This window comes from Carcharhinus amblyrhynchos, unplaced genomic scaffold, assembly GCF_965287045.1.
Source record: "Carcharhinus amblyrhynchos unplaced genomic scaffold, sCarAmb.v2.hapA scaffold_37, whole genome shotgun sequence".
NCBI classification, from domain to species: domain Eukaryota; kingdom Metazoa; phylum Chordata; class Chondrichthyes; order Carcharhiniformes; family Carcharhinidae; genus Carcharhinus; species Carcharhinus amblyrhynchos.
In genome coordinates, this window is record NW_027649778.1 from 5,381,018 (window position 1) to 5,404,861 (window position 23,844).

The window sequence follows — 23,844 nt, forward strand, 5'->3', positions numbered from 1 at the left end:
TGGATTGGGCTATGTTCACAACCTTTTGTAGTTTCTTGTGGTCTTGGGCAGAGCAGGAGCCCGTACCAAGCTGTGATACAACCAGAAAGAATGCTTTCTATGGTGCATCTGTAAAAGTTGGTGAGAGTTGTAGCGGACATGCCAAATTTCCTTAGCCTCCTGAGAAAATAGCGGCGTTGGTGGGCCTATTACTTACGTGGCGAAAAACTGCAGCATGCGACGGTGCAGAGGGACCTCGGGGTCCTTGTGCATGAGTCGCAAAAACCCAGCCTGCAGGTGCAGCAGGTGGTCAGGAAGGCGAATGGGATGCTGGCCTTCATAGCGAGGGGGATTGAATATAAAAGTAGGGAGGTCTTGCTGCAGCTGTATAGGGCATTGGTGAGGCCGCAGCTGGAGTACTGTGTGCAGTTTTGGGCGCCGCACCTGCGCAAGGATATTTTGGCCTTGGAGGGAGTGCAGAGGAGGTTTACTAGGCTGATACCGGAGTTGAGGGGGTTGAGCTATGAGGAGAGGCTGAATAAACTAGGCTTGTACTCGTTGGAGTTTAGAAGAATGAGGGGAGATCTCATTGAGACGTATAAGATGTTGAATGGGATAGATAGGATAGAGGTGGAGAGACTCTTCCCGCTCAAAAAAGACAGTAGGACTAGGGGGCACAGCCTCAAGATAAAAGGGGGGCGGTTTAGAACGGAGTTGAGGAGGAACTTCTTCACTCAAAGGGTGGTGAATCTCTGGAATTCTCTGCCCGTTGAAGTGGTGGAGGCTGCCTCGCTAAATATTTTTAAGACGCGGATTGATGGGTTTTTGATAAGAGAGGGGATTAAGGGTTATGGGGAGAGGGCGGGAAAGTGGAACTGAGCCACGACAGATCAGCCATGATCTTATTGAATGGCGGGGCAGGCTCGAAGGGCTAGATGGCCTACTCCTGCTCCTATTTCTTATGTTCTTAACTAGAGAGTCAGCTGGAAGAAAGGTTGGGTTTACTAGCTTTATATTCCCACAAAGATTGGGGTGATCCATTTGTGGTTTTTACGGATGGTTAAAGAAGCTTATAGAGTAGATGGGGACAAATTATTTCCTCTGTTCGGGTTGAGGAGTGGGGGGTGAGGGGGAGCAAGAATCTAGAACAGAGTGGCTGGCATACATAACCTTGAGGACCATTCGTAGAATCCCTACAGTGCAGAAGGAGGTAATTCGGCCCATCACGTCTGCACCATCTCTCCGAAAAAGCATGCCACCCAGGCCCTCCCAGCCCCATAACTCCATACGCTTATCATGGCCAATCCACCTAACCTTAGTGTTCCACGATGTGCAGGTTAGGTGCATTGGCCATGCTAAATTGCCCCTTAGTGTCTGGGGTATTAGCAGGGTAAACATGTGGGGTTAGGGGTGTAGGGCCTGGGTGGGATTAACATAGAACAGTACAGCACGGTACAGGCCCTTCGGCCCTCTATTTTGTGCCGTGCTATGTCTGAACCAAGATCAAGCTATCCCACTCCCTATCATTCTGGTGTGCTCCATGTGCCTATTCAATAACCACTTGAAAGTTCCTAAAGTGTCTGATTCCACTATCACAGCAGGCGGTGCATTCCACACCCCAACCACTGAGTGAAGAATCTACCTTGGACGTCCCTCCTATATCTCCTACCATGAACCTTTTGGTTATGCCCCCCTAGTAATAGCTACATCCACCCGAGGAAATAGTCTCTGAACATCCACTCTATCTATCCCCCTCATCATCTTATAAACCTCTATTAAGTTGCCTCTCATCCTCCTCTGCTCTAAAGAGAAAAGCCCCAGCTCCCTCAACCTTTCCTTGTAAGACCTGCCCTCCAAACCAGGCAGCATCCTGGTAAATCTCCTCTGCGCTCTCTCCAATGCTTCCATATCCTTCTTATAGCGAGGTGACCAGAACTGCACACAATATTCCAAATGTGGTCTCAACAAGGTCCAGTATAGTTGCAGCATAACCCCACGGCTCTTAAACTCAAACCCCCTGTTAATAAACGCAAGCACACCATAAGCCTCCTTTACAGCTCTATCCACTTGAGTGGCAACCTTCAGAGATCGGTGGATATGAACCCCAAGATCTCTCTGTTCCTCAGAATCCTGCTGTTGACCCTGTAATCCGCATTCAAGTTTGTCCTACCAGAATGAATCACCTCGCACTTATCAGGGTTCAACTCCATCTGCAACTTTTTGGCCCAGCTCCGCATCCCATCGATGTCTCTTTGCAGCCTGCAAGAGCCCTCCACCTCACCCACTCCTCCACCAATCAATCAATTGTTGTCGATGCAGGCTCGATGGGCTGAATGGCTTCCTCTGTACTGTAGGGATTCTGTGACCCTATGAAGGGTGCGATAGACACTAATAAATCCAGTGGTGGTGGTTGGGGGGGGGGGGGGGGGGGTGCTGTGGATTTTTGATCTGAAGAGGGGTAAGAATGTGGAACTCACTGTCGTGAAGTGTGGTTAAGGCAAAACAATATTTTGGGGGGGGAAAGTTAAGGCAGGAAAGCACAGGGAGGATACATTGGGGCTCGATGGAGGGGGGAGGTTTGAGCTTGGCTCTGTTGTACCGACTCCCCCACACCCTCCCACCTCCCCCGTTCCCCGTCCCCACCCGATTCTGCCAGTGCTGTGAATAATTTGCCGGAAAGGATCGTTTTCCTGCTGAAAGATGCTTTTCTGTTTTCCAGGGTATTTCATGGATCACGCTGTTAGTCTGCAGGATCTGCCTGTGAGGTAAAATGAATTATTCGAGAGGTTCTGGGTGAGAATGGAAAGCATCGTGTCGTCATTCTCCTCCCAAACGACATCTCAATTTGCCCTCCGTGCCGGAGGATTTCAGAACTTGTCATGTTGTGTTTAGTTTCCAATTTCTCCCCTCATCGTGGGGTGGCACAGTGGGTTAGCGCTGCTACCTCACAGCGCCAGGGACCCGGGTTCGATTCCAGGCTTGGGTCACTGTCTCTGTGGAGTCTGCACATTCTCCCCATGTCTGCATGGGTTTCCTCCCACATTCTGAAAGATGTGCTGGTTAGGGTGCACTGGCCGTGCTAAGTTCTCCCTCGGTGTACCCGAACAGGTGCCGGAGTGTGGTGACCAGGGGATTTTCAGTGACTTCATTGCAGTGTTAATGTAAGACTACTTGTGACTAATAAATAAACTTACTTATTTACTTTGTGGCTTGTGTGTTTAATCCCAGAGGGTCTGACATCCAACCCACTCGTGGCACAGTGGTTAGCACTGCTGTCTCACAGCGCCAGGGACACGGGTTCGATTCCGGCCTTGGGCTGAGTGGAGTTTGCACCTTCTCCCCGTGTCTGCATGGGTTTCCTCCGGGTGCTCCGGTTTCATCCCACACTCCAAAGATGTGCTGGTTCAGTCGATTGGGCCTTAGTGTCAGGCGGATCAGCTTCACTACATGGAAGGCTGCTATATAAATGGACATTGTTGTTGAATGTTGCTGGGGTGACATGAGGTGGAGCTCACCGCTCTGGTCTCTTCTCTTTCAGGATGGTTTGTTGCAGTACCTGCTACAGAGCGGAGACCGACACTGGCAGGGAGGCCTGGGGATTGTACAGAGTTCACCATTTCACCAAGGTACCACCACCTTTACCCCGCTCCGGAATGTCATTTGTTTTTGGGAGGGGAGCAATGGAGGAAGGGCGAGGGTGGGGGGAGAAAAAGCTGCATGATGTAACACAGGAACGGGCATAGGCCATTCAGCCCCTCCGTTCTGTTCTGCCATTCAGTTGGGTCACAGTGGATCTGCCTGCGCAGGAATGCGGCGGACCTGAGTGAGCGGGATTGCGGCAGGCTCGGGGGTGGGGGGCGCACACGCGAGCTGGGGCACAGCTGACCTGGGGGCACGAGCGTGAGGGGGGCGGGCCAGGAGGCATGAGCATTGGGGGGGGGGGTGGTGTGTGGGTCAGTGGGCCTGGGGGGAGGTGGGGGGCAAGGCCAGGGGGCGCGCGGCAGGCCTGGGGTGGGCGCGAGTGGGGCGGGGTGGGCCTGGGGAGCACACGTTGTCTTTGTTCTGTATCCCTTTTGTGCCATTTCCCAACAAAAATCTATCAGTTCTGAATTGTTTAACTGATCCTCAGCATCAGCAGCTTTCAGCCGGGAGATGGTTCCAGATTCCCAAACCCTCTGACATCATCCCTCAACAAACTGGCTCTAATTTTAAGATCCCCCCCCGCCCCCCTACAATCCCTCAGAATCCACACTGAGTAACTGAGGCCTTGTCACCCGGTGGTCAGTTGTGTCAGCCTGCTTTCTGTTGCGTTGCAGGTTGAGATGTTTGGGGTGACAGCAGCAGAGACGGGCACCGAGAGCGCGGAGATCCTGGATGAGTTTGTGAAGCTGCAGAAGGAGATCTTCTCCGACCTTGGGCTCCATTACAGGTGAGAACGCGAGTGTGTCGAAGGAGTGCAGTCTCTTCGTTTGATTTCCACGCAGGCGATTATTTTTCCTTTCTGGTCTCCGTGTATATCTCTCTCTCTCTCTCTCTCTCCCCCCCCCCGCTGCCTTGCCTCCAGTTACATTCCTTGCCAGCTGTCCTGTGCCTTCCTCACCCCCATCTGTTGCTCCTCGAGTGTCTCTGGGCCCTAACCCAGAGCCTGTTGGGTTGTGGCCTAATGGATAACACACTTACTTTTGGGTCCAAAACTTTGTGAGTTCAAATGCCACTGTAGAGAACTGGGCACCAAATAAAACAAGAGGCGAGGCGGGCACTCCCAGTGCAGTGCTGAGGGGGTGCTGCACTGTCTGAGGTGCCAACTTTCTGATGAGGCATTAAACTGAGGCCTAGTCTGCCTTCAGGTCAACCTAAAAGATCCCGCAGCCACTATTTCATAGAACATAGAATCCCTGCAGCGCAGGGGGAGGTTATTTGGCCCATCGAGTCTGCACTGACCGCAATCCCTCACAACCCCATGCATTTACCCCACTAATCCCCCTGATGCTAAGGAGGAATTTGGCACGGCCAATGCACCCTAACCAGCACATCTGTTGGACTGTGGGAGGAAACCCACGCCGACATGGGGAGAAGGTGCAGACTCCACACAGACAGTGAACCAAGGCCAGGAATTGAACCTGGGTCCGTGGCACTGTGAGGCAGTGTGGGATTTTCACAGTAACTTCATTGCAGTGTTAATGCAAGCCTACTTGTTTGGCTAATAAATAAACTTTAAACTCAGTGGTTAGCGCTGCTGCCTCACAGCACCAGGGACCCGGGTTCAATTCCAGTCTCGAGTCACTGTGTGGAGTTTGCACATTCTCCCCATGTCTGCGTGGGTTTCCTCCGGATGCTCCAGTTTCCTTCCACACTCCAAAGGTGTGCGGGTTAGGTGGATTGGCCATTCTAAATTATCTCTCAATGTCTGGGGGATTGGAAGGTAAGTGTATGGGGTTATAGAGGTAGGGCCTGGGTGGGATTGTGGTCTGTGCAGGCTTGGTGGGCCGAATGGCCCTCACTGAAGGGATCCTAGAATTCACTTCCAGTGTGTGTGCTCCATAATCTTAAAAGGTTCCATTCCACCCATCCGTTTAGATTGTGTGTTCTAGGGCAGCACAGTGGTTAGCGCTGCTGCTTCACAGCTCCAGGGACCTGGGTTCGATTCCCGACTTGGGTCACTGTTTGTGTGGAGTTTGCGCATTCTCCCCGTGTCTGCGTGGGTTTCCTCCGGGTGCTCTGGTTCCTCCCACAGTCCAAGGACGTGCAAGTTAGGTTGACTGGCCATTCTAAATTGCCCCATAGTGCCCCGGGACGCTTAAGTTAGAGGAATTAGTGGGTAAATATGTCAGGTTATGGGAATAGGGCCTGGGTGGGATTGTGGTCAGTGCAGACTCGATGGGCCGAATGGCCTCTTTCTGCACTGGTAGGATTCTATGATCTTGGCTACCCTTTTTTCTTATTTTCCTTCGAGTTTAGCAGGGTAACTGTGGGGTTACGGGGGATAGGGCCTGGGTTGAGATTGCGGTCAGTGCTGACTCGATGGGCTGAATGGTCTTCTGCACTGTAGGGATTCTATGATTCAACTAATCTCACCCCTCGCGCAACATCAACCCCACTGCCATCTGATTTTACCGCTGTTTTATTTCACAGGCTACCCTGGTATTTGGGACGTGATCCTCACTCACTAGTGACCATGTTCCCACTGCTGTACGTTCTCTGTCCAAAGACTTACTTCCCTGCTCTCTGTCCCGAGCTCGCACTTTGTCTGTTCTCCAGCCGTGTCCTCTCTCGCCGCTGCTAATCCTGTGGGTCGCAGTATGGCTAATATCCGGGTGTGTTTTTGGCAGGGTACTGGATATGCCGACCCAGGAACTCGGTCTGCCAGCTTATCGCAAGTTTGACATTGAGGCCTGGATGCCTGGAAGGGGTAGTTACGGAGAGGTAGGTTTGATGGATTCATTGTTGAATGTACTGACTCTTGCAGGTTAACAGCCACACGGACAACACTGTGCAGCATTTAGATAGACTCTTTCCTTGAAGCCTCAAGAGTCTACAATTTCTGGTTTCCTCCCATACTTCAAAGATGTGCAGGTTAGATGGATTGGCCATGCTAAATTGCCCCTTAGTGTCCGAAGATGTGTGGGTTAGATGGATTAGCCATGCTAAATTGCCCCTTAGTGTCCAAAGATGTGCGGGTTAGGTAGATTGGCCGTGCTAAATTGCCCCTTAGTGTCCAAAGATGTGCGGGTTAGGTAGATTGGCCATGCTAAATTGCCCCTTAGTGTCCAAAGATGTGCGGGTTAGATGGATTGGCCATGCTAAATTGACCCTTAGTGTCCAAAGATGTGCAAGTTAGGTGGATTATCCATCCATCCTGTCCCTTAGTGTCCAAAGATGTGTAAATTTGGGGAAATTAGTGGGCTAAATAGGTGGGATTATGGGGATAGAGTTTGGGTAGGATGGTCTATTGGAGAATCTGTGCAGATTTGAATGGCCTCCTTCTGCACTGTAGGGATACTGTTCTTGGATTCTGTGTTAAACTTATTTTCCTTGTTTTGTTTCTGGCTCTGTAACCAATGATCCTTTAAATTGGCAAGCTCTCCTATCAGCCTGATATAATTTGAAGTAATATTCTGCAGGTTTTATTTTCATTGCAATATTGAAAATATTATATTTTACAATAAGGTCTCTTTCTTGGGTCACTGCCATGCTATAGGAAAGATATGTTTGCACTGGAGGGGGTTGCGGAGGAGATTCACCAGGATGCTGTCTGGGGTGCAACATTTGAGTTATGAAGAGAGGTTGGATAGGCTTAGATTATTTGTGTTGGAGCAATACATGGGGTTATGGGGAAAGGGCATGGATGGGATTGTGGTCAGTGCAGACTTGACGGGCCGAATGGCCTCCTCCTGCACTGTAGGGATTCCGTGATACAAGACTGAGTGGCGACCTGATGAGTCATAGCCACAGAAACCAGGGGAAAGGCTGCTAATGGCAGCCCATAGAGAGATTTGATTTATTATTGTCACATGTATTAACATACAGTGAAAAGTATTGTTTCTTGCACGCTACACAGACAAAGCATACTGTTCATAGAGAAGGAGAGAGAGTGCAGAATGTAGCATTACAGTCATAGCTACAGTGTAGAGAAAGATCAACTTAATGCGAGGTAGGTCCATTCAAACTCTGACGGCAGTAGGGAAGAAGCTGTTCTTGAGTCGGTTGGTACCTGACCTCAGACTTTTGTATCCTTTTTCCCAATGGAAGAAGGTGGAAGAGAGAATGTCCGGGGTGCGTGGAGTCCTTAATTATGCTGGCTGCTTTGCAGTGGGAAGTGTAGACAGAGTCCATGGATGGGAGGCTGGTTTGCGTGATGGATTGGGCTGCGTTCATGACGTTTTGTAGTTTCTCGTGATCTTGGGGTGTGAATGGGCAAACGTCAGAGAAGCTGAACTCAGAGAGGAAGCTGTGACAGCTGAAGATGTGGGGGAGATGGGAGGGAGAGAGGTAAAATTGGGAAAAGGGGAGAAAGAGTAGGGGGTAAAGAATAAAGAAAGACAATAAAGAAATAAAAGGTAGAGAACAGTTAACAGAAAAGTAGAGAAGGGGGACTGGGTGGGGTAGAGCAAATCATCTGAAGTTGTTGATTTTGATATTGAGATCGGAATGTTGTAAAGTGCCGAGCCGGAAGATGAGATGCTGTTCCTCCAGTTTGCGTTGAGCTTCACTGGAACATTGCAGCAGTAAGAAGTCTGACAACACCAGGTTTAAGTCCAACCAATTTATTTGATAGTAAACTCACTCACTATCAAATAAATCGGTCGGACTTTAACCTGGTGTTGTCAGACTTCTAACTGTGTTTACCCCAGTCCAACGCCGGCATCTCCACATCACATTGCAGCAGGCCAGGGACAGACATGTGGACATGGGAGCAGGATTGTGTGTTAAGATGGCAAGCAACCAGAAGGTCAGGGTCCAGATTGCGCTCGGTCTCTCCACGTCAGCTCTATTCTCGCCCTTACAGAGGCTGCCAGACCTGCTGAGATTTTCCAGCATTTTCCCTCTGGGTTACAGGTGATGTCCGCTTGCCCCGCTGGGTGGTAGAGGTGGTGGGTTTGGAAATTGCTGTCCAAGGAGCTTGTGGCGCATCTCAGTTCAACATTAAGCGCAGACCTTAATTTCCACTCGTCTGTTGTATTTGCATCTTTTTTGCATTTTAATCAAACACAGTAGTAATTTTATTTCTTTTTGCAAGCTTTCAAGTGCATCCAACTGCACGGACTACCAAAGCAGAAGGTTGAATATAATGTACTATGAGGAATCTGATCGGTTAAAGTACGCTCACACTGTAAGTAGGAGGCCCAGCTCCATCTTACACTCATTAATCCGATTATTTTTTAATTCATTCATGGGACGTGGGTGTCACTCACTGGGCCAGCATTCATTGTCTATCTCGGTGGCTTACTTAACCACTTCAGAGGGCATTTAAGAGTGAACCACATTGCTGTAGAAGTGGAGTCGCGTGTAAGCCAGGTAAAGATGGTAGATTTCCTTAGGACATCACAGCAGCACAGTGGCACGGTGGTTAGCACTGCTGCTTCTCAGTGCCAGGGACCCAGGTTCAATTCCCACATTGTCTGTGTGGAGTTTGCATGTTCTCCCCGTGTCTGAGTGGGTTTCGTCCAGGTCCAGGTCCAGTCTCCTCCCATACTCCAAAAATGTGTAGGTTAGTTGGATTGGCCATGCTAAATTGCCCTTTAGTGTTCAAAGATGTGCGTGTTAGGGGGATTGGCCATGCTAAATTGCCCCTTAGTGTCAGGGGGACTAGCTAGAGTAAATGCATGGGGTTATGTGGATGAAACCTGGCTGGGATTGTGGTTGGTGTAGACTTGATGGGCCAAATGGCCTTCTGAACCATAGGATTCTATGATTCTGTTAGATGCCAACCTTATCCTGTCTCCTGTACAGGGAATTATTTAATAAACTGGGGTAAAAGGAGATTTTTTTTGGTCTTATGTTTAGGCACCCCCATTTGAAAGGAAATGATGTACTTGGCTAATCCTCCTTCTGCTTACGCACAGGTTAACGGGACTGCGTGTGCTGTACCCCGCACCCTCATCGCTATCTTGGAATGTAACCAGTTAAAGGTAAATCCCATGGTTTGCGGCCCCCGAGTTGTCAGAGTGATGCTCAGGAAAGAGACAATTGGTGAAGTACGCCTACCTTCGATTCACATTCCTGGCAAACCGTAGGATAGGGTGGCACACTGGCACAGTGGTTATCACCACCACCTCACAGGTCCAGGGACCCAGGTCCGATTCTGACCTCCGGCCATTGTGCGGAGTCTGCACGTTCTCCCCGTGTCTGTGTGGGCTTCCTCTGGGTGCTCTGGTTTCCTCCCACAGTCTTAGGGGTGATCTTATAGAGGTTTATAAAATAATGAGGGACATAGACCAGCTGGATAGTCAACATCTTTTCCAAAGGTAGGGGAGTCCAAAAGTAGAGGGCATAGGTTTAAGGTGAGAGGGGAGAGATACTAAAGGGTCCAGAGGGGCAATTTTTTCACACAGGGTGGTGAGTGTCTATAGTAAGCTGCCAGAGGTAGTAGTAAAGGCGGGTACAATTTTGTCTTTAAATGTTTAGACAGTAACATGGGTAAGATGGGTATAGAGAGATATGGGCCAAACGCGGGCAATTGGGACCAGCTTGGGTGTTTCTAAAAAAAAAAGGGCAGCATGGACAAGTTGGGCCGAAGGGCCTGTTTCCATGCTGTAAACCTCCATGACTCTGATTGTCCGAGAGGTGTGCGGATTAGGTGAATTAGTCTCTTAGTATCCAGAGATGCGTAGGTTAGGGGGATTGGCCATGGTGAAATGTGTGGGGTTGTGAGGATAGGGTAGGGGGAAGGGCCTGGATAAGATACTCTATCAGAGAGCTGGTGCAAACTCAATGGGCCAAATGGCCGCCTCCTGCACTGTAGGGATTCTACAATCCTTATAGAAGGAGGAAAAAGAAACCTGTAGATAACTGAATCATTTACAGTGTGGCTGCCTGGTTTCTAGATTGGAAGATGTACAGGTTAGGTGGATGGGCCCTGATTAATTGCCCCTTAGTGTCCAAAGATGTGCCAGTTTGTAGGGGATTGAATGTGTAGAGTTACGGGGATAGGATGGTAAAATGTTCTGCTGGTGAGTCACTGCAGACTCGATGGGCCGAATGGCCCCCTCCTGCACTGTAGGGATCCTGTGAATTTGAAGTTACAAATAAAAATGTTACGCTATCACCACGGTATTCCCCCAACTGGAATCCGGCTTTCCGGCCTGGACTAAAACCAGCTGAGCGAGAACGCTGCCAGAGACACCACAGTGACAGCAGCAAAGCCCTTTGCTCGTCCGTGAGGCATACCACAGTCGAATAGCTGCCCCGTCGATTGCCCAGCTGCTGTTAATTGGTCGTGCCCTTTGCTTTCAGGATGGCACGGTGCGGGTTCCAGCCGTCCTCCAGCCGTACCTCGGCAGAGAAGTGATTGGCCGGCCCGAGCACAGCCCTTTGGTGTACGTCGGACCGAACCAGTACCAGAGAAATCTCAACAAGACGGAGTGAGGGGCGGCTGCGTCCCCGCAGCGCAGGAACACTGGCATCTCCAAGCCCAGAACGTAGAGACTTGAAACAGGGCAGTCAACCGACCCGTGAGCTGCTCAGACTGGAGGCTGTGCCCGCTGGAGATATTTCCTATTGTCCCTTCTCTGTGTTTCTGACACCTCGTTGGAGGAGAGCGTTTTAATCTGGGGTCTCCCAGCCCCTCTGGTGCCTGGCACAAGGTTGAATCTAAACCGGGACACTTAGGGAAGGCTAAGTGTGGTTGGGAGGGAAGTTGGGGAGGAGAGAACGTCATCCGGGGAATCTAATCATTCCCTGAATCGTTTAGAGGTATTACTTTCCAGGAGGGACCATTGGATAATCTGTGTGGGAATACGGTGTGGGAAAAGGGTGTGGGTAAGATACTCTGTCAGAGAGTCAGTGCAGACACGATGGGCTGAATGGCCTCTTCTGGGATCACCAGTCAAGAGCCTTCTGTAATGCAAACAGTACTAAATTGGCTTCCATTATTCTTCCTGTACCTCCCAAGAACGACTAGGACTTTGCAAAGCACCTAGAGAAAGTGTTTCGCGCAGTCAGTAGACTAAGGAAGCCAGGATTTATTTAACCAGATTAGAGAATGCAACAATGTCCATTCAGTATCTTGGCAAACCCTGAGCACCTCCTGCTGTCAGGAGAGGCTGGAGTATTGTTGGCCACGTTGGCATTCCATGCCACCGTGACCTGGAGGTGCTGCCTTCTCCAGACCATCTCCTTCGAGCTACACAATTCTCGGCATGGCGTTGGAGATCCGTGAAGGAGCAGCGGGACCTGCTCCGTTGGGATGGTGAGTAACTGGGAGAAGATTCGGCAGGTGATGGGGGTGCCCCTGTGCTGTTATCTGCATCTTGGGTAGGCGAGGAGATACGGGACAAGCTCTCCACCCCTTGAGTTTGAAAATCAGCAATTCTGTGGCCGGCACAGTGGGTTAGCACTGCTGCCTCTCAGCGCCAGGGACCCGGGTTCGATTCCCAACTTGGGTCACTGTCTGTGCAGAGTTTGCATGTTCTCCCCATGTCTGTGTGGGTTTCCTCAGGGTGCTCCAGTTTCCTCCCACAGTCCAAAGATGTGCAGGTGAGGTGGATTGGCCGTGCAAAATTGACCCTCACTGTCCCAAGATGTGTAGGTTAGGGGGATTAATGGGGTAAATAGGTGGGGTTATGGGGAAAGGGCCTGGGTAAGATGCTCTCATAGAATTTCGACAGTACAGAAGGAGGCTATTTGGCCCATCAAGTCTGTACCAACCATAATCACACCCTGGCCCTATCCTGTAACCCTACATGTTTGCCCTGCTAATCCCCTGACACGAAGGGGTAATTTAGCATGGCCAATCCATCTAGCCCGCACATCTTTGAGAGTGTGGGAGGAAACCGGAACACCCGGAGGAAACCCACGCAGACATGGGGAGAAAGTGCAAACTCCACACGGACAGTGACCCAAGGCAGGAATTAAGCTTGGGTCCCTGGCGCTGTGAGGCAGCAGTGCTAACCACTGTGCCATGTATCTATATTGGAGTCTGTTCAAATCTGGCCTTGGGTGACTGTCTTGTGTGAAATTTGCATGTTCTCCCCATGTCTGCATGGGTTTCCCCTCACACTCCAAAGATGTGCAGGTTATGGAGTGGGGGGGGGGGGGGGGGGGGGGGGGGGCGGTGGCAGATGGCAGAGTGGTTAGCACTGCTGCCTCTCAGCGCCAGGAACCTGAGTTCAATTCTGGCTTCGGGTCATTGTCTGGGTGGAGTGTGCACATTCTCCCCGTGTCTGCGTGGATTTCCTCCCACAGTCCAAAGACCGTGTGGGTTGGGTCGATTGGCCATTGACACTAGTGCCCGGGGGATTAGGAGGGTAAATATGCAGCGTTATGGGAATAGGGCCCGGGTGGGATTGTGGTCTGTGCAGACTCAATGGGCCAAATGGCCTCTCCTGCACTGTGGGATTCTATGACTCTGTTTGGTGGATTTGCCGTGCTAAATTGCCCCTTAGTATCAGAGGATTAGCAGGGTGAATACGTGGGGTTACAAGGATAGGGCCTGGGTGGGATTGTTGTCAGGTGCAGGCCCGTAGGGCTGAATGGCCTCCGTCTGCACTGTAGGGATTCGATGATTGGAAGATGAATAACTTTGAATACCATCGAATCCCTACAGTGCAGAAGGAGGCCATTCAGCCCTTTGAGCCTGCACTGAAAACAATCCCACCCAAACCCTACCCTCTGCACACGCGCGCACGCACACGCACACACACACACACACCCCTCCCCCCATGACTGGTGGAAATTTTAATATAAGTGATCACGTTTAAAAGTTTCTCAGAGGCGGTTACTGCTCAAGATGTAAATTGAAAAGGGATGTGACTGAATCATTGGCAGAATTATTTCCAAAAGGAAAATAAAAAAATACTTTTTTTTTATATACAGCTGTTAATTTTGATTGCAATCCACTTTGACAATATCCAGCGACTGGACTAAAGTTGTCCCGATATTAACTTGGGTGGGCCCTTTGCTGATTTGTTGCAGCCATTGCTCTCAGTAACCCTGTCCGCTGCTGCTATCTTCGCCCCTCGCCTGGGCTGTTGGTTTTATTTCTGAAGGTGTCACTCGCGCAGTGCGGCAGGCAGGGTGGCACAGTGGTTAGCGCTGCTGCCTCGCAGCGCCAGGGTCCCGGGTTCGAATCCGGCCTCAGGTGAATGTCTGTGTGGGGTTTGCACATTCTGCCCATGGGTGCAGGGAGGATGTTCCCGATGGTGGGGAGAGTCCAGAACCAGGGGGTCACAGTCTGAGGATGCGGGGTAGACCATTTAGGACGGAGATGAGGAGACATTTCTTCACCCAAAGAGTGGTGAGCCTGTGGAATTATTTACCACAGGAAGAGGCGGCTGGATATAGCACGTGGGGGTGAATGGGGTCAAAGGTAATGGGGAGAAAGCAGGGTTGGGCTATTGAGTTGGGTGACTGAGTCAATAATGAATGGTTGGTGCAGGCTCAAAGGACCAAATGGCCTCCTCCTGCTTCTGTTTCTGCACAAGTTTCCTCTGGGTGGTCTGGTTTCCTCCCCCATTCCAGATGGATTAGTCATGGTAAGTGTGTGGGATTACAGGGATAGGGCAGGGGGAGAGAGCCTCGATCAGACTCTCTTGTCAGAGAGTCAGTGCAGACTCAATGGGCCGAATGGTGGTCTCCTCTGTAGGAATTCTATGAACTCACCAACTCCTATTTCATCTTCTAGTTGTCTTGGTCCTCTTGGTCTAGACCTGCTGGATCAGAAGGTGCAGAGTTCAGGGTCCACCTCAGGAATTGAGCAGGTAGGCTTGCATTCGCTGCAGTCCTGAAGGATGCTGCACTGTCGGAGGTGTCGATCGTACATATCTACAGTGGTCAGTTTAGTTCTGGCATGGAGGTGATTGAGGTTAAAGTTTTCCATTTCAGAACTATTGACAGGAGAGGGGGAGTTGAGCCACTGTTAGGTAGATTGTGAATATAATGGGAGGGGGGGGAGGTGGTGGCTGGTGTTTGACCACCAGCAAGGTAGGTATCTGTTTCAGATTTCCCAGTCCAGACAGGTGCAATCGTGTAGAATCCCTACAGCGCAGAAGGAGACATTGAGCCTGCATCAACTGTCGGGAGTTTTGCGTGCTGCTCCTGTCCTCGCTGTTTTGATCCGTGGGTGATTTTCCGCTGCAATCGCAGCAACTGGAGAATCCAATCTCTCATCCCAAGGGTCAAGGTTCCACGAGAGCGAGATCTGTAATGTCCCCATGAGCCCCCTCCCTGGCCATAGCAACCAGTCTGAGTTGAACCCTTTTGGCAGGGTGCCCGCATTGCAAAGTCATCACCTCTACTTTAAGGTGTCAATCAAACTCACCAATAGTGAGAGTTTTATTACGATACCAAACCCGTCCTGCAGGAGAGTTCTTCAATTCAGCTTCTAAGAGCAGCACGTGTAGGAACAGGGTCAGGGGTCACTCAGCCTTTCCATTTGCCATCACAAAGTATTGGCAACATTACTCGGTCAACAAATCTGCTTCCAGTTCACCGGTTTCATTCATACCTACCAGGCCATAGAACTATCTGTAACTCCCAATCCCATTAAATCCCATATACTCATCCAGAAGTCTTTTAAAAGACCCCAGCGAGTTCACCTCTAACACCACTAACGGCAGCCGAATCCACTCACCCACCACCCTCTGAGTGAAAAACTTACCCCTAACATCTCCTCTGTACTTGCTTCCCAGCACCGTAAACCTGTGTCCTCTCATAGCGACCATTTCAGCCCTGGGAAATAGCTTCCGAGAATCCACCCTATCTATTCCTCTCAACATCTTATAAACCTCTATCAGGTCACCTCTCAACCTTCGTCTCTCCAGGGAGAAGAGACCCAGCTCCCTCAACCTATCTTCATAAGGCATGCCTCCCAATCCAGGCAACATCCTTGTAAATCTCCTCTGCACCCTCTCAATAGCCTCCACATCCCTCCTGTAATGAAGCGACCAGAACTGCGCACAGTACTCCAAGTGGGGTCTGACAAGGCTCCTATAAAGTTGCAGCATTACCTCCCAACTCCTAAACTCAATCCCTCGATTAATGAAGGCCAGTACACCATACGCCTTCTTGACCACATCTTCCACCTGAGAGGCTGATTTAAGAGTCCTGTGGACCTGGACCCCAAGATCCTTCTGATCCTCAACGCAGCTAAGACTCCTACCCTTGATGTTGTATTCCTTCATCCCATTGGACCTGCCAAAATGGACCTTTGGCAGGTCCTTGTGACACTAATACATAAACGTAAGCAAGCCACTCCGTTCAAGGGCAATTAGGGATAGGAACAAATGCCAGCTATGCCCACACTAAAATACATTTTAAATTAGGCTGCTTGATGGGCCAAATGGCCTCCCTGCTATAAGAGTCTAGCAATTCCACCAAAACATGAGGACCATATTTTATAAAGTGCGCAAACCTGGAAATCATGTCTAATGGTTTGAGAATTTATTTTCAGGAAAAATAATTTTCTCATATATTTGCAGCTTGGATGCTCTTTGAATCTGTGCTCTGCATTACAATGTTGCTGTTCCTCCCTCACTGGTTTACAGCACAGTTTATTGTACTGGGCTCTGAGGATGCTGCCTGCCTTCTGATACACAGCCTGTCCCAGTTTCTCTTGCAATGCCGACCTTGGCAGCAGACATAAACATTGTCAAGGAGACTCGTGTAATTGTGCTTCCTGCCCCAGCACGAAACAGCTGACACTCAACTATCTCTCCCCAGTGATATCTTAAAGCACAATTTATTCTCTCAACCTTTACCAATGTTTCTGTTTCACTCGATCTCCCCGCCTTTCTCAGCCTCCTGTCATGGGGTGAGCGTGTGTTGTGTGTAAGCGTGCGAGCGAGCTCTGTGTGCGCGCGCGCGTGCGAGCAAGTGGTGCGCGCGCTGTGAGCTTGCGCGAGTGTGCGAGAGAGAGTGAGATTTCAGCAGCTCATTCCTGTTGCACTCCCTGTGACAATATGAGGCTGGTTACTAACAGGTGCCTATTCAACAGCGGGAGGCATCACAGCGGAATTTCAGCCTTTCCCCTCCTGCTGTGGGAGACGGCTGTGTGGCCCGAGTGTGATTCTGAATGACATCAACAGGGCAGGTTCAATCGGTACAAAGGGATTGGAGTTTAAAAATAGAGAAGTGTTGTGGCAATTGTACAGGGTGTTGGTGAGGCCTCACTGCAGACAGATTTCCTCCCCTTACCTTCATAAGGACACAGTAACACTGGGAGGCGGTCCTAAGGAGGTTCACCAGGCTCATTCCTGGGATGAGAGTGTTGTCCTACAGGAAGGACTGGATAACCTGGCTCTGTATTCCTGGGAGTTTAGAAGAGTGAGGGATGATCTTATTCCAATATATAAGATCCTGAGGGGGTTTGACAGGGTAAATGGTGAAATGTTTACACCCGGGGGAGAGTCTCGAACAAGGGGACATCGCTACAGGATAAAGGGTCAGCCATTTAAAACTGAGGTGTGTAGAAATTTCTTCTCACAGAGGGTGGTGAATCTCTGGAATTCTCTTTCCCAAAGGATGCTGGAGGCTGGATCATTGGAAGTATTTAAAGAAGAGATGGACAAATATTTAACAGACTGAGAGGAGGGGGAAATGGCACAGAGAGGGAACTGAGGTCAGCATAAATCAGCCATTACAGTATTGAATGGCGAGGCAGGTCTGAAGTAGGCCGAATGGCCTACTCCTATTTCCCCTGTGTTGTGTACGGGCTGTGAGAATCTCCTTCTCGTGCCCTCCACATTTGCAGAGTGCTGTGTCTCGAACTATAAATAATCACACATCTCTGTCTAAAGGACGCCGATCTCTACGGCTAATTACCATTCCTGGTCCAAGGCACGGCTACAACTTGCGTTTGTATAGCGCCTTTAACACGATCAGGTGTTTCTAATGTTCCTTGAGAATCCCGGTGGTTAACACTGCTGCCTCACAGCACCAAAGACCTGGACTCGATTCGCAGCTTGGGTCACTGTCTGTGCGGAGTCTGCACATTCTCCCCATGTCTGCGTGGGTTTCCTCCCACAGTCTGAAAGACGTGCAGGTTAGGTTCACTAGCCGTGCTAAATTCTCCCTCAGTGTAACCCGACCAGGCGCCGGAGTGTGACGACTGGGGTATTTTCACAGTAACTTCATTGCAGTGTTAATGTAAGCCGACTTGTGATACGAATAAGCAAACTTTAAACTGGTAAATCCGAGCCATGTGAAGAGAGGTGACCAAAAAACATCATCAGAATGTTTGACTTGGGTGTCTGAAATGGAGAGAGAGAGTGTGCCAGTGTCGGAGCAGTGAAATATATACCAGGATGGGGAAACGATGGTGATGAGGAGAGATTCGAGATACCAGAATCATTCTCAGTAATGCTCTGGAGAGCAAGATGAAATTTCATGGATCTTTTTTAAAGTTGAAACCTAGAAGTGAAGAAAAGACCAGCTCAAGCCCATTCCATGATGTCTGGAGCGTCATGTCTGAATGTATCCTAAATGTCAACCAGACTAAGGAAATTTGGCATGCCCGCTACGACTCTCACCAACTTTTACAGATGCCCCATAGAAAGTATTCTTTCTGGGTGTATCACAGTTTGGTCTGGGCTCCTGCTCTGCCCAAGACCACAAGGAACTACAAAAGGTCGTGAATGTAGCCCAATCCATCAGGCAAACCAGCCTCCCATCCATTGACTCTGTCTACACTTCCCGCTGCCTCGGAAAAGCAGCCAGTATAATTAAGGACCCCGGACATTCTCTCTTCCGCCTTCTTCCCTCAGGAAAAAGGTACAAAAGTCTGAGAACACGTACCAACCGACTCAAGAACAGCTTCTTCCCTGCTGCCGTCAGACTTTTGAATGGACCTACCTTGCAGTAAGTTGATCTTTCGCTACACCTTAGCTATGACTGTAATACTACATTCTACACTCTCTCATTTGATTCTCTATGAATGGTATGCTTTGCCTATATAGCTTGCAAGAAACAATGCTTTTCACTGTATCCTAGTACACATAATAATAAATCAAACCAAATCTGTGTAGAGTTTGTACGTTCTCCCCGTTTCTGCATGAGTTTCCTCTGGGAGCTCAGGTTTCCTCCCACACTCCAAAGATGTGTAGGTGAGATGGATTAGCCATGGTACATTGCCCCTTGGTATATTAACACTGCATAGTACCCTAAGATGTGTAGATAAGGGGGATTAATGGGGTAAATACATGGGTTACAGGGATAAGGCCTGAGTGGAATGCTCTGTCAGAGAGTCAGTGCAGAGTGATGGGCTGAATGGCCTCCTTCTGCACTGCAGGGATTCTATGAGTCTGAGTTGCTGTGGCAACACACTTTTACCTGCATGTTGTAGTCTGGGGCTATCAATGATGATGGTTGTGACTCCAATATCCTTTCCATTATATGGCTGACCAGGATTAGCTGGTGTGTTTGGAAGTGTTTTGCAAGTTGACACTCATCCAGTTTGTGTGTTATGAGCGCACCTTCCTTGGCTGCCAAGTCCTGGGGTGGGACTTGAACCCCGAGCTTCTGGCTCCAAGGCAGAGGCACTAACCCCACTGCACCTCCAGATCTCAGGCAGATAAATATCGGAAGACTAGTTCCTAAAAAATGAAGAGTTGGTGACAAAGGGCCATCGATTTGTTGAGAATGAGGAGCGAGAGTGAGGCAAGTGTCTTCACGCTGAAGATTGTTGAGGTTTTGAAGCTTTGCTACTTCGGAGCGATTGGAGTGGACAGCAGCCTGATAAAGAAACAGAGCAGGGGATGACACAGCAATGTTGGAACATAGAACATAAGAACATAAGAAATAGGAGCAGGAGTAGGCCATCTGGGTGAGGTTTGGGAAAGAGGCAAACAGGAGTTGGTCAGGATTGCTGTAGCTGGGGGCAGTGGGCCTCTTTGGGTGCCGTAAACCTCTGCAGTTCTCTGTGTTCCAGGATATCAGTGAGAAGAGAAAAGTCTGGCTGATTCACATGGGCACGAACAACTCATTCAGAAACCCACAACCCTCTCTGCCAGGCTCTCGGTAAGTGTTTGAAAGGGAGTGGGTTAGATTCCAACAGAAAGGGGGAGGTGATGGCCCAGGGGTATTAAGGGGAGGCAATGGCCTTGCGATATTATCACTAGACTATTATTCCACAAATTCAGCTAATGTCCCAGAGAACCAGGTTCAAATCCTATCATGGCAGATGGTGGAATTTGAATTCAATAAAAAATATCTGGGATTAAGAATCTACTGATGACCATGAAACTATTGTCAGAAAAACCCATCTGGTTCATTAATGTCCTTTAGGGAAGGAAATCTGCCATCCTAACCTGGTCTGGCCTCCAGAGACACAGCAATGTGGTTGACTCTCAAACGCACTCCAAGGGTAACTAGGGATGGGCAATAAATCTTGGCCCGGCCAGTGACGCCCATGTCCCAGGAATGAAGAAACGAAATGTGCTGTGGTTTGATCACGCTGTTATCAAGTAATAATCGGGTGTGATGGTGTCTCAAGGTTCACTTTTAACTCTCAAATTCCCTCAAACAATGACAGCACAGCGGGTTAGCACTGCTGCCTCACAGCGCCAGGGACCTGGGTTCGATTCCCGGCTTGAGTCACTGTCTGTGTGGAGTTTGCACATTCTCCCAGTATCTGCGTGGGTTTCTTCCAGGTGCCTCGGTTTCCTCCCGCAGTCCAAAGATGTGCGGGTTAGGTGGATTGGCCGTGCTAAATTGCCTCTTAGTGTCAGGGGGATTAAATGTGTGGGGTTACGGGGATAGGGCCTGTGTGGGATTGTGGTCAGCGCAGACTCGATGGGCTGAATGGCCTCCTCCTGCACTGCAGGGGATTCTAGAATTTGCTTTGAGCGTGTGCTCCGTTATATTAAAAATTTCTACTCCACCCATCCTTTGAGAGCGTGCGTTCTATCTCGGCTACCCTCCCGTGCGAAATAATTCCTTATTTTAAATTTGGGGCTGTCTGATGATTCACAGACAGAATAAATGCTGCCTCTTTGCTTTGTGGAAACCTATCGTCACTTTGACGCCCTTGTAGGACGGGGAAACGTGGCTTTGTCGGGCTGAATGGCCTGTTTCTGCAGTGCGTGCGTGTGCTGTTCTGAAATAAATAGCTCGCTGTAGCCGGGAGAGGTAGCCCTGGACACAAGCACACACAGCTGTCACTCTGTCTGGTGACAAGGGGGCTTTTGTGGGCTTAACATGCTCTGCTATTGTTCCCCACCACAACCCTTTCACCGGGAGAACAAAGGCAATGATAATGTCAGTGAGCGGGAGGATTACACACTCAATAATTCAGGCAGGGCCCAGGGAAGGAAACGCATTGATAGCAGCTGCCTCCCGTGATTCAAGTCTCTGAGTATTGTGTGTGAGCCCAGACCCACCCTGCTGTACATTCTCAGACCCATCACCTGCACTCAGCACTTAACCGGCAGGGTGTGAAATATTGATGACTTGCAGTGAAAGATGTTGCTGAATGCAAAGTGGGTTTTTGTGGTTACACAGAACACGCAGCACAAAAACAGGCCATTCAGTCCCTTAAGTCTGTGCTGGTGTTTATACCCCGCACCAGCCCCTTTTCACATCCTTATCCTGCTACCCCTGTCAGCACCTAATCTGCTTATCTGTTCTTTTCCCATAAATCCATCTATCCTGATCGCCAGAGAAATGATGGCCAGCATGTTCGTAACACATTCTGCTGGGGCGGCACAGTGGGTTAGCACTGCTGCCTCACAGCGCCAGGGACCTGGGTTCGATTCCCGGCTCAGGTCACTGTGGAGTCTGCACATTCTCCCCGTGTCTGCGTGGGTTTCCTCCGGGTGCTCCAGTTTCCTCCCACAGTCCGAAAGACGTGCTGGTCAGGGTGCATCGGCCGTGTTAAATTCTCCCTCAGTGTACCTGAACAGGAGTGTGGCGACCAGGGGATTTTCACAGTAACTTCATTGCAGTGTTAATGTAAGCCTACTTGTGACAGTAATAAATAAAACTTTAAACAGTCACTCGGGTCAAGCTGCAAATCCCTCCAGGACAGTGGCAGATGCTCTTTCGGAGAGTCAATGCAGATTCGATGGGCTGAATGGCCTCCTTCAGCACTGTTTGGTTCTATGGCACCATCACTATCCATTAGCTCTGGACTACAAAATACATGTAACAGTTCATGTTGCCACAGCAACCCGGACCCACTTAGCACTTCACATAACCTTGTGTTCTTTTTGATTTGATTCGATTTGTTTTTGTCACTTTTTTTAAATTCATTTGTGGGACATGGGCATCGCTGTCTGGCCAGCATTTATTACCCATCTCTAGTTGCCCCTTGGAGGGGCAGTTGAGAGTCAACCACATTGCTGTGACTCTGCAGTCACATGTAGGCCAGACCGGGTAAGGACGGCAGATTTCCTTCCCTAAAGGGACATTAGTGAACCAGATGGGTTTTTCTGACCATGGTTTCATGGTCATCAGTAGGTTCTGAATTCCGGATGTTTTTTATGGAATTCAAATTCCACCATCTGCCGTGGCGGGATTCGAACCCGGGTCCCCCAGAACATTAGCTGAGTTTCTGGATTAATAGTCTAGTGATAATACCCCTAGGCCATCGCCTCCCATGTGCTAGTATACAGTGAAAAGTATAATTCTTGCGTGCTATACAGACAAAGCATAGAGAAGGAAAGGAGAGGGTGCAGAATGTAGTGTTACAGTCATAGCCAGGGTGTAGAAAAAGATCAATTTAGTGCAATATAACTCAAAAGTCTGACGGCAGCAGGGAAGAAGCTGTTCTTGAGTCGGTCGGTACATGACTTCAGACTTTTGTATTTTTTTCCTGACGGAAGAAGGTGGAAGAGAGAATGTCCGGGGTGTGTGGGGTCCTTAATTATGCTGGCTGCTTTGCCGAGGCAGCGGGAAGTGTAGACAGAGTCAGTGGGCAGGATGTTGGTTTGCACGATGGACTGGGCTATGTCCACAAACGTTTGTAGTTTCTTGCGATCTTGGTCAGAGCAGGAGCCCGTACCAAGCTGTGAATGGCCACCTTATGCACTATCGGGATTCGATGGTACCATCACTATCCACAGCTCTGGGCTACAATATACACGTAACAGTGCGTGTTGACACAGTGATTCAGACCCCCTGAGTGTTCTGTAGGATTCATTAATAATTCTGAGATCTGGTCTCTCTGCAAGAAAAAAACGTTTTACTCATATCTAACCTGTCAAACACTAGCATATTTTATAAGACCTCTATTAAACAAGCCCTCAGCATTCTCTTGTAGTCCCAGGCTGATTCATTCTTCGCAGATAGTTATAACCTCTCCCGGGATCATCCTAGCAAATCTTCTCCTGTGTTTATTTCAATGCCTCGATTTCCTTTTCATAGTACGGGAGACAAAAAGAATTATGCATGGGCTGGAGCGAGTTGTAATCTCACGGATGAAGTAACAGGAGCCAGGAGGTGAATTTTAAAGAGAGTTTGGAAGGAGAGGAGGTTTGGTGGAGCGGCGGGAAACGTTACGTGAGCACAGTCCCAGATTGCGGGTCAGAGCCTCAACTGGTGAGGAGGTAAAACTTAAAGAGACCAGAGTCAACGCCACACATTAACAAATTGTCCCTAAATTAGACCTCCCTCAATCTGGCACACATATATAATTGTCTAAATTTGCACACCTTTATTGTGGAGTCCGAGAGGCGTAGGCAAAAGTCATAGGTAGAAGGAGGATTGGAATGAGCTGTTCACTGAATGCTAAAATGGCGGCGCGGGCTTGTTGGGCCGAAGGGCCTGTTTCCTGTGCTGTGTTGTTCTTTGTTCACAAGGATTGGGTTGGAGGAGGCAGGGAGGAATGAGGCCTCACTCCAAGTGTGATAACTCTAAACTGGATCATTGAGCAATTGTGTTGATTACGCCAAGCAAAATAGGAGCAGGAGTAGGCCATTCGGCCCCTCGAGCCTGCTCCACCATTCCATAGGATCATGGCTGGTCTGACATTCCTCACACCCGCTTTCCAGCCCTTTCCCCGTAACCCTTGATTCCCTCACTGATCAAAAATCTATCTCAGTCTCAAGCTGATTTTAAAGTCCTCATCCTTGTTTTCAAGTCCCTCTGTGCCTTTCACTCCCCGTAATCTCCTCCGTCCCTGCAACCCACCGAGATTTCTGCACTCCTCAAATTCCGGCCACCCGATTTTGATTTGCTTTTAATTGCTGGAGCGTTGGGATTTCCAACTTTCGA

General features: G+C 49.4%; 1 protein-coding gene across 1 annotated transcript in view; it reads left to right on the plus strand.

Moving 5' to 3' along the window:
- The window catches only part of sars2 (seryl-tRNA synthetase 2, mitochondrial), a 36,739-nt gene extending 24,277 nt beyond the window's left edge, over nt 1-12,462 (plus strand). The window contains exons 10-16 of the mRNA XM_080218197.1: nt 2,699-2,744; nt 3,518-3,605; nt 4,296-4,408; nt 6,309-6,402; nt 8,717-8,809; nt 9,543-9,608; nt 10,933-12,462. Coding sequence (XP_080074323.1) covers nt 2,699-2,744; nt 3,518-3,605; nt 4,296-4,408; nt 6,309-6,402; nt 8,717-8,809; nt 9,543-9,608; nt 10,933-11,064 — 632 coding nt within the window. The 3' untranslated portion in view covers nt 11,065-12,462. The remainder of the gene's footprint in view (nt 1-2,698; nt 2,745-3,517; nt 3,606-4,295; nt 4,409-6,308; nt 6,403-8,716; nt 8,810-9,542; nt 9,609-10,932) is intronic.
- Nucleotides 12,463-23,844: the final 11,382 nt, after the last annotated feature.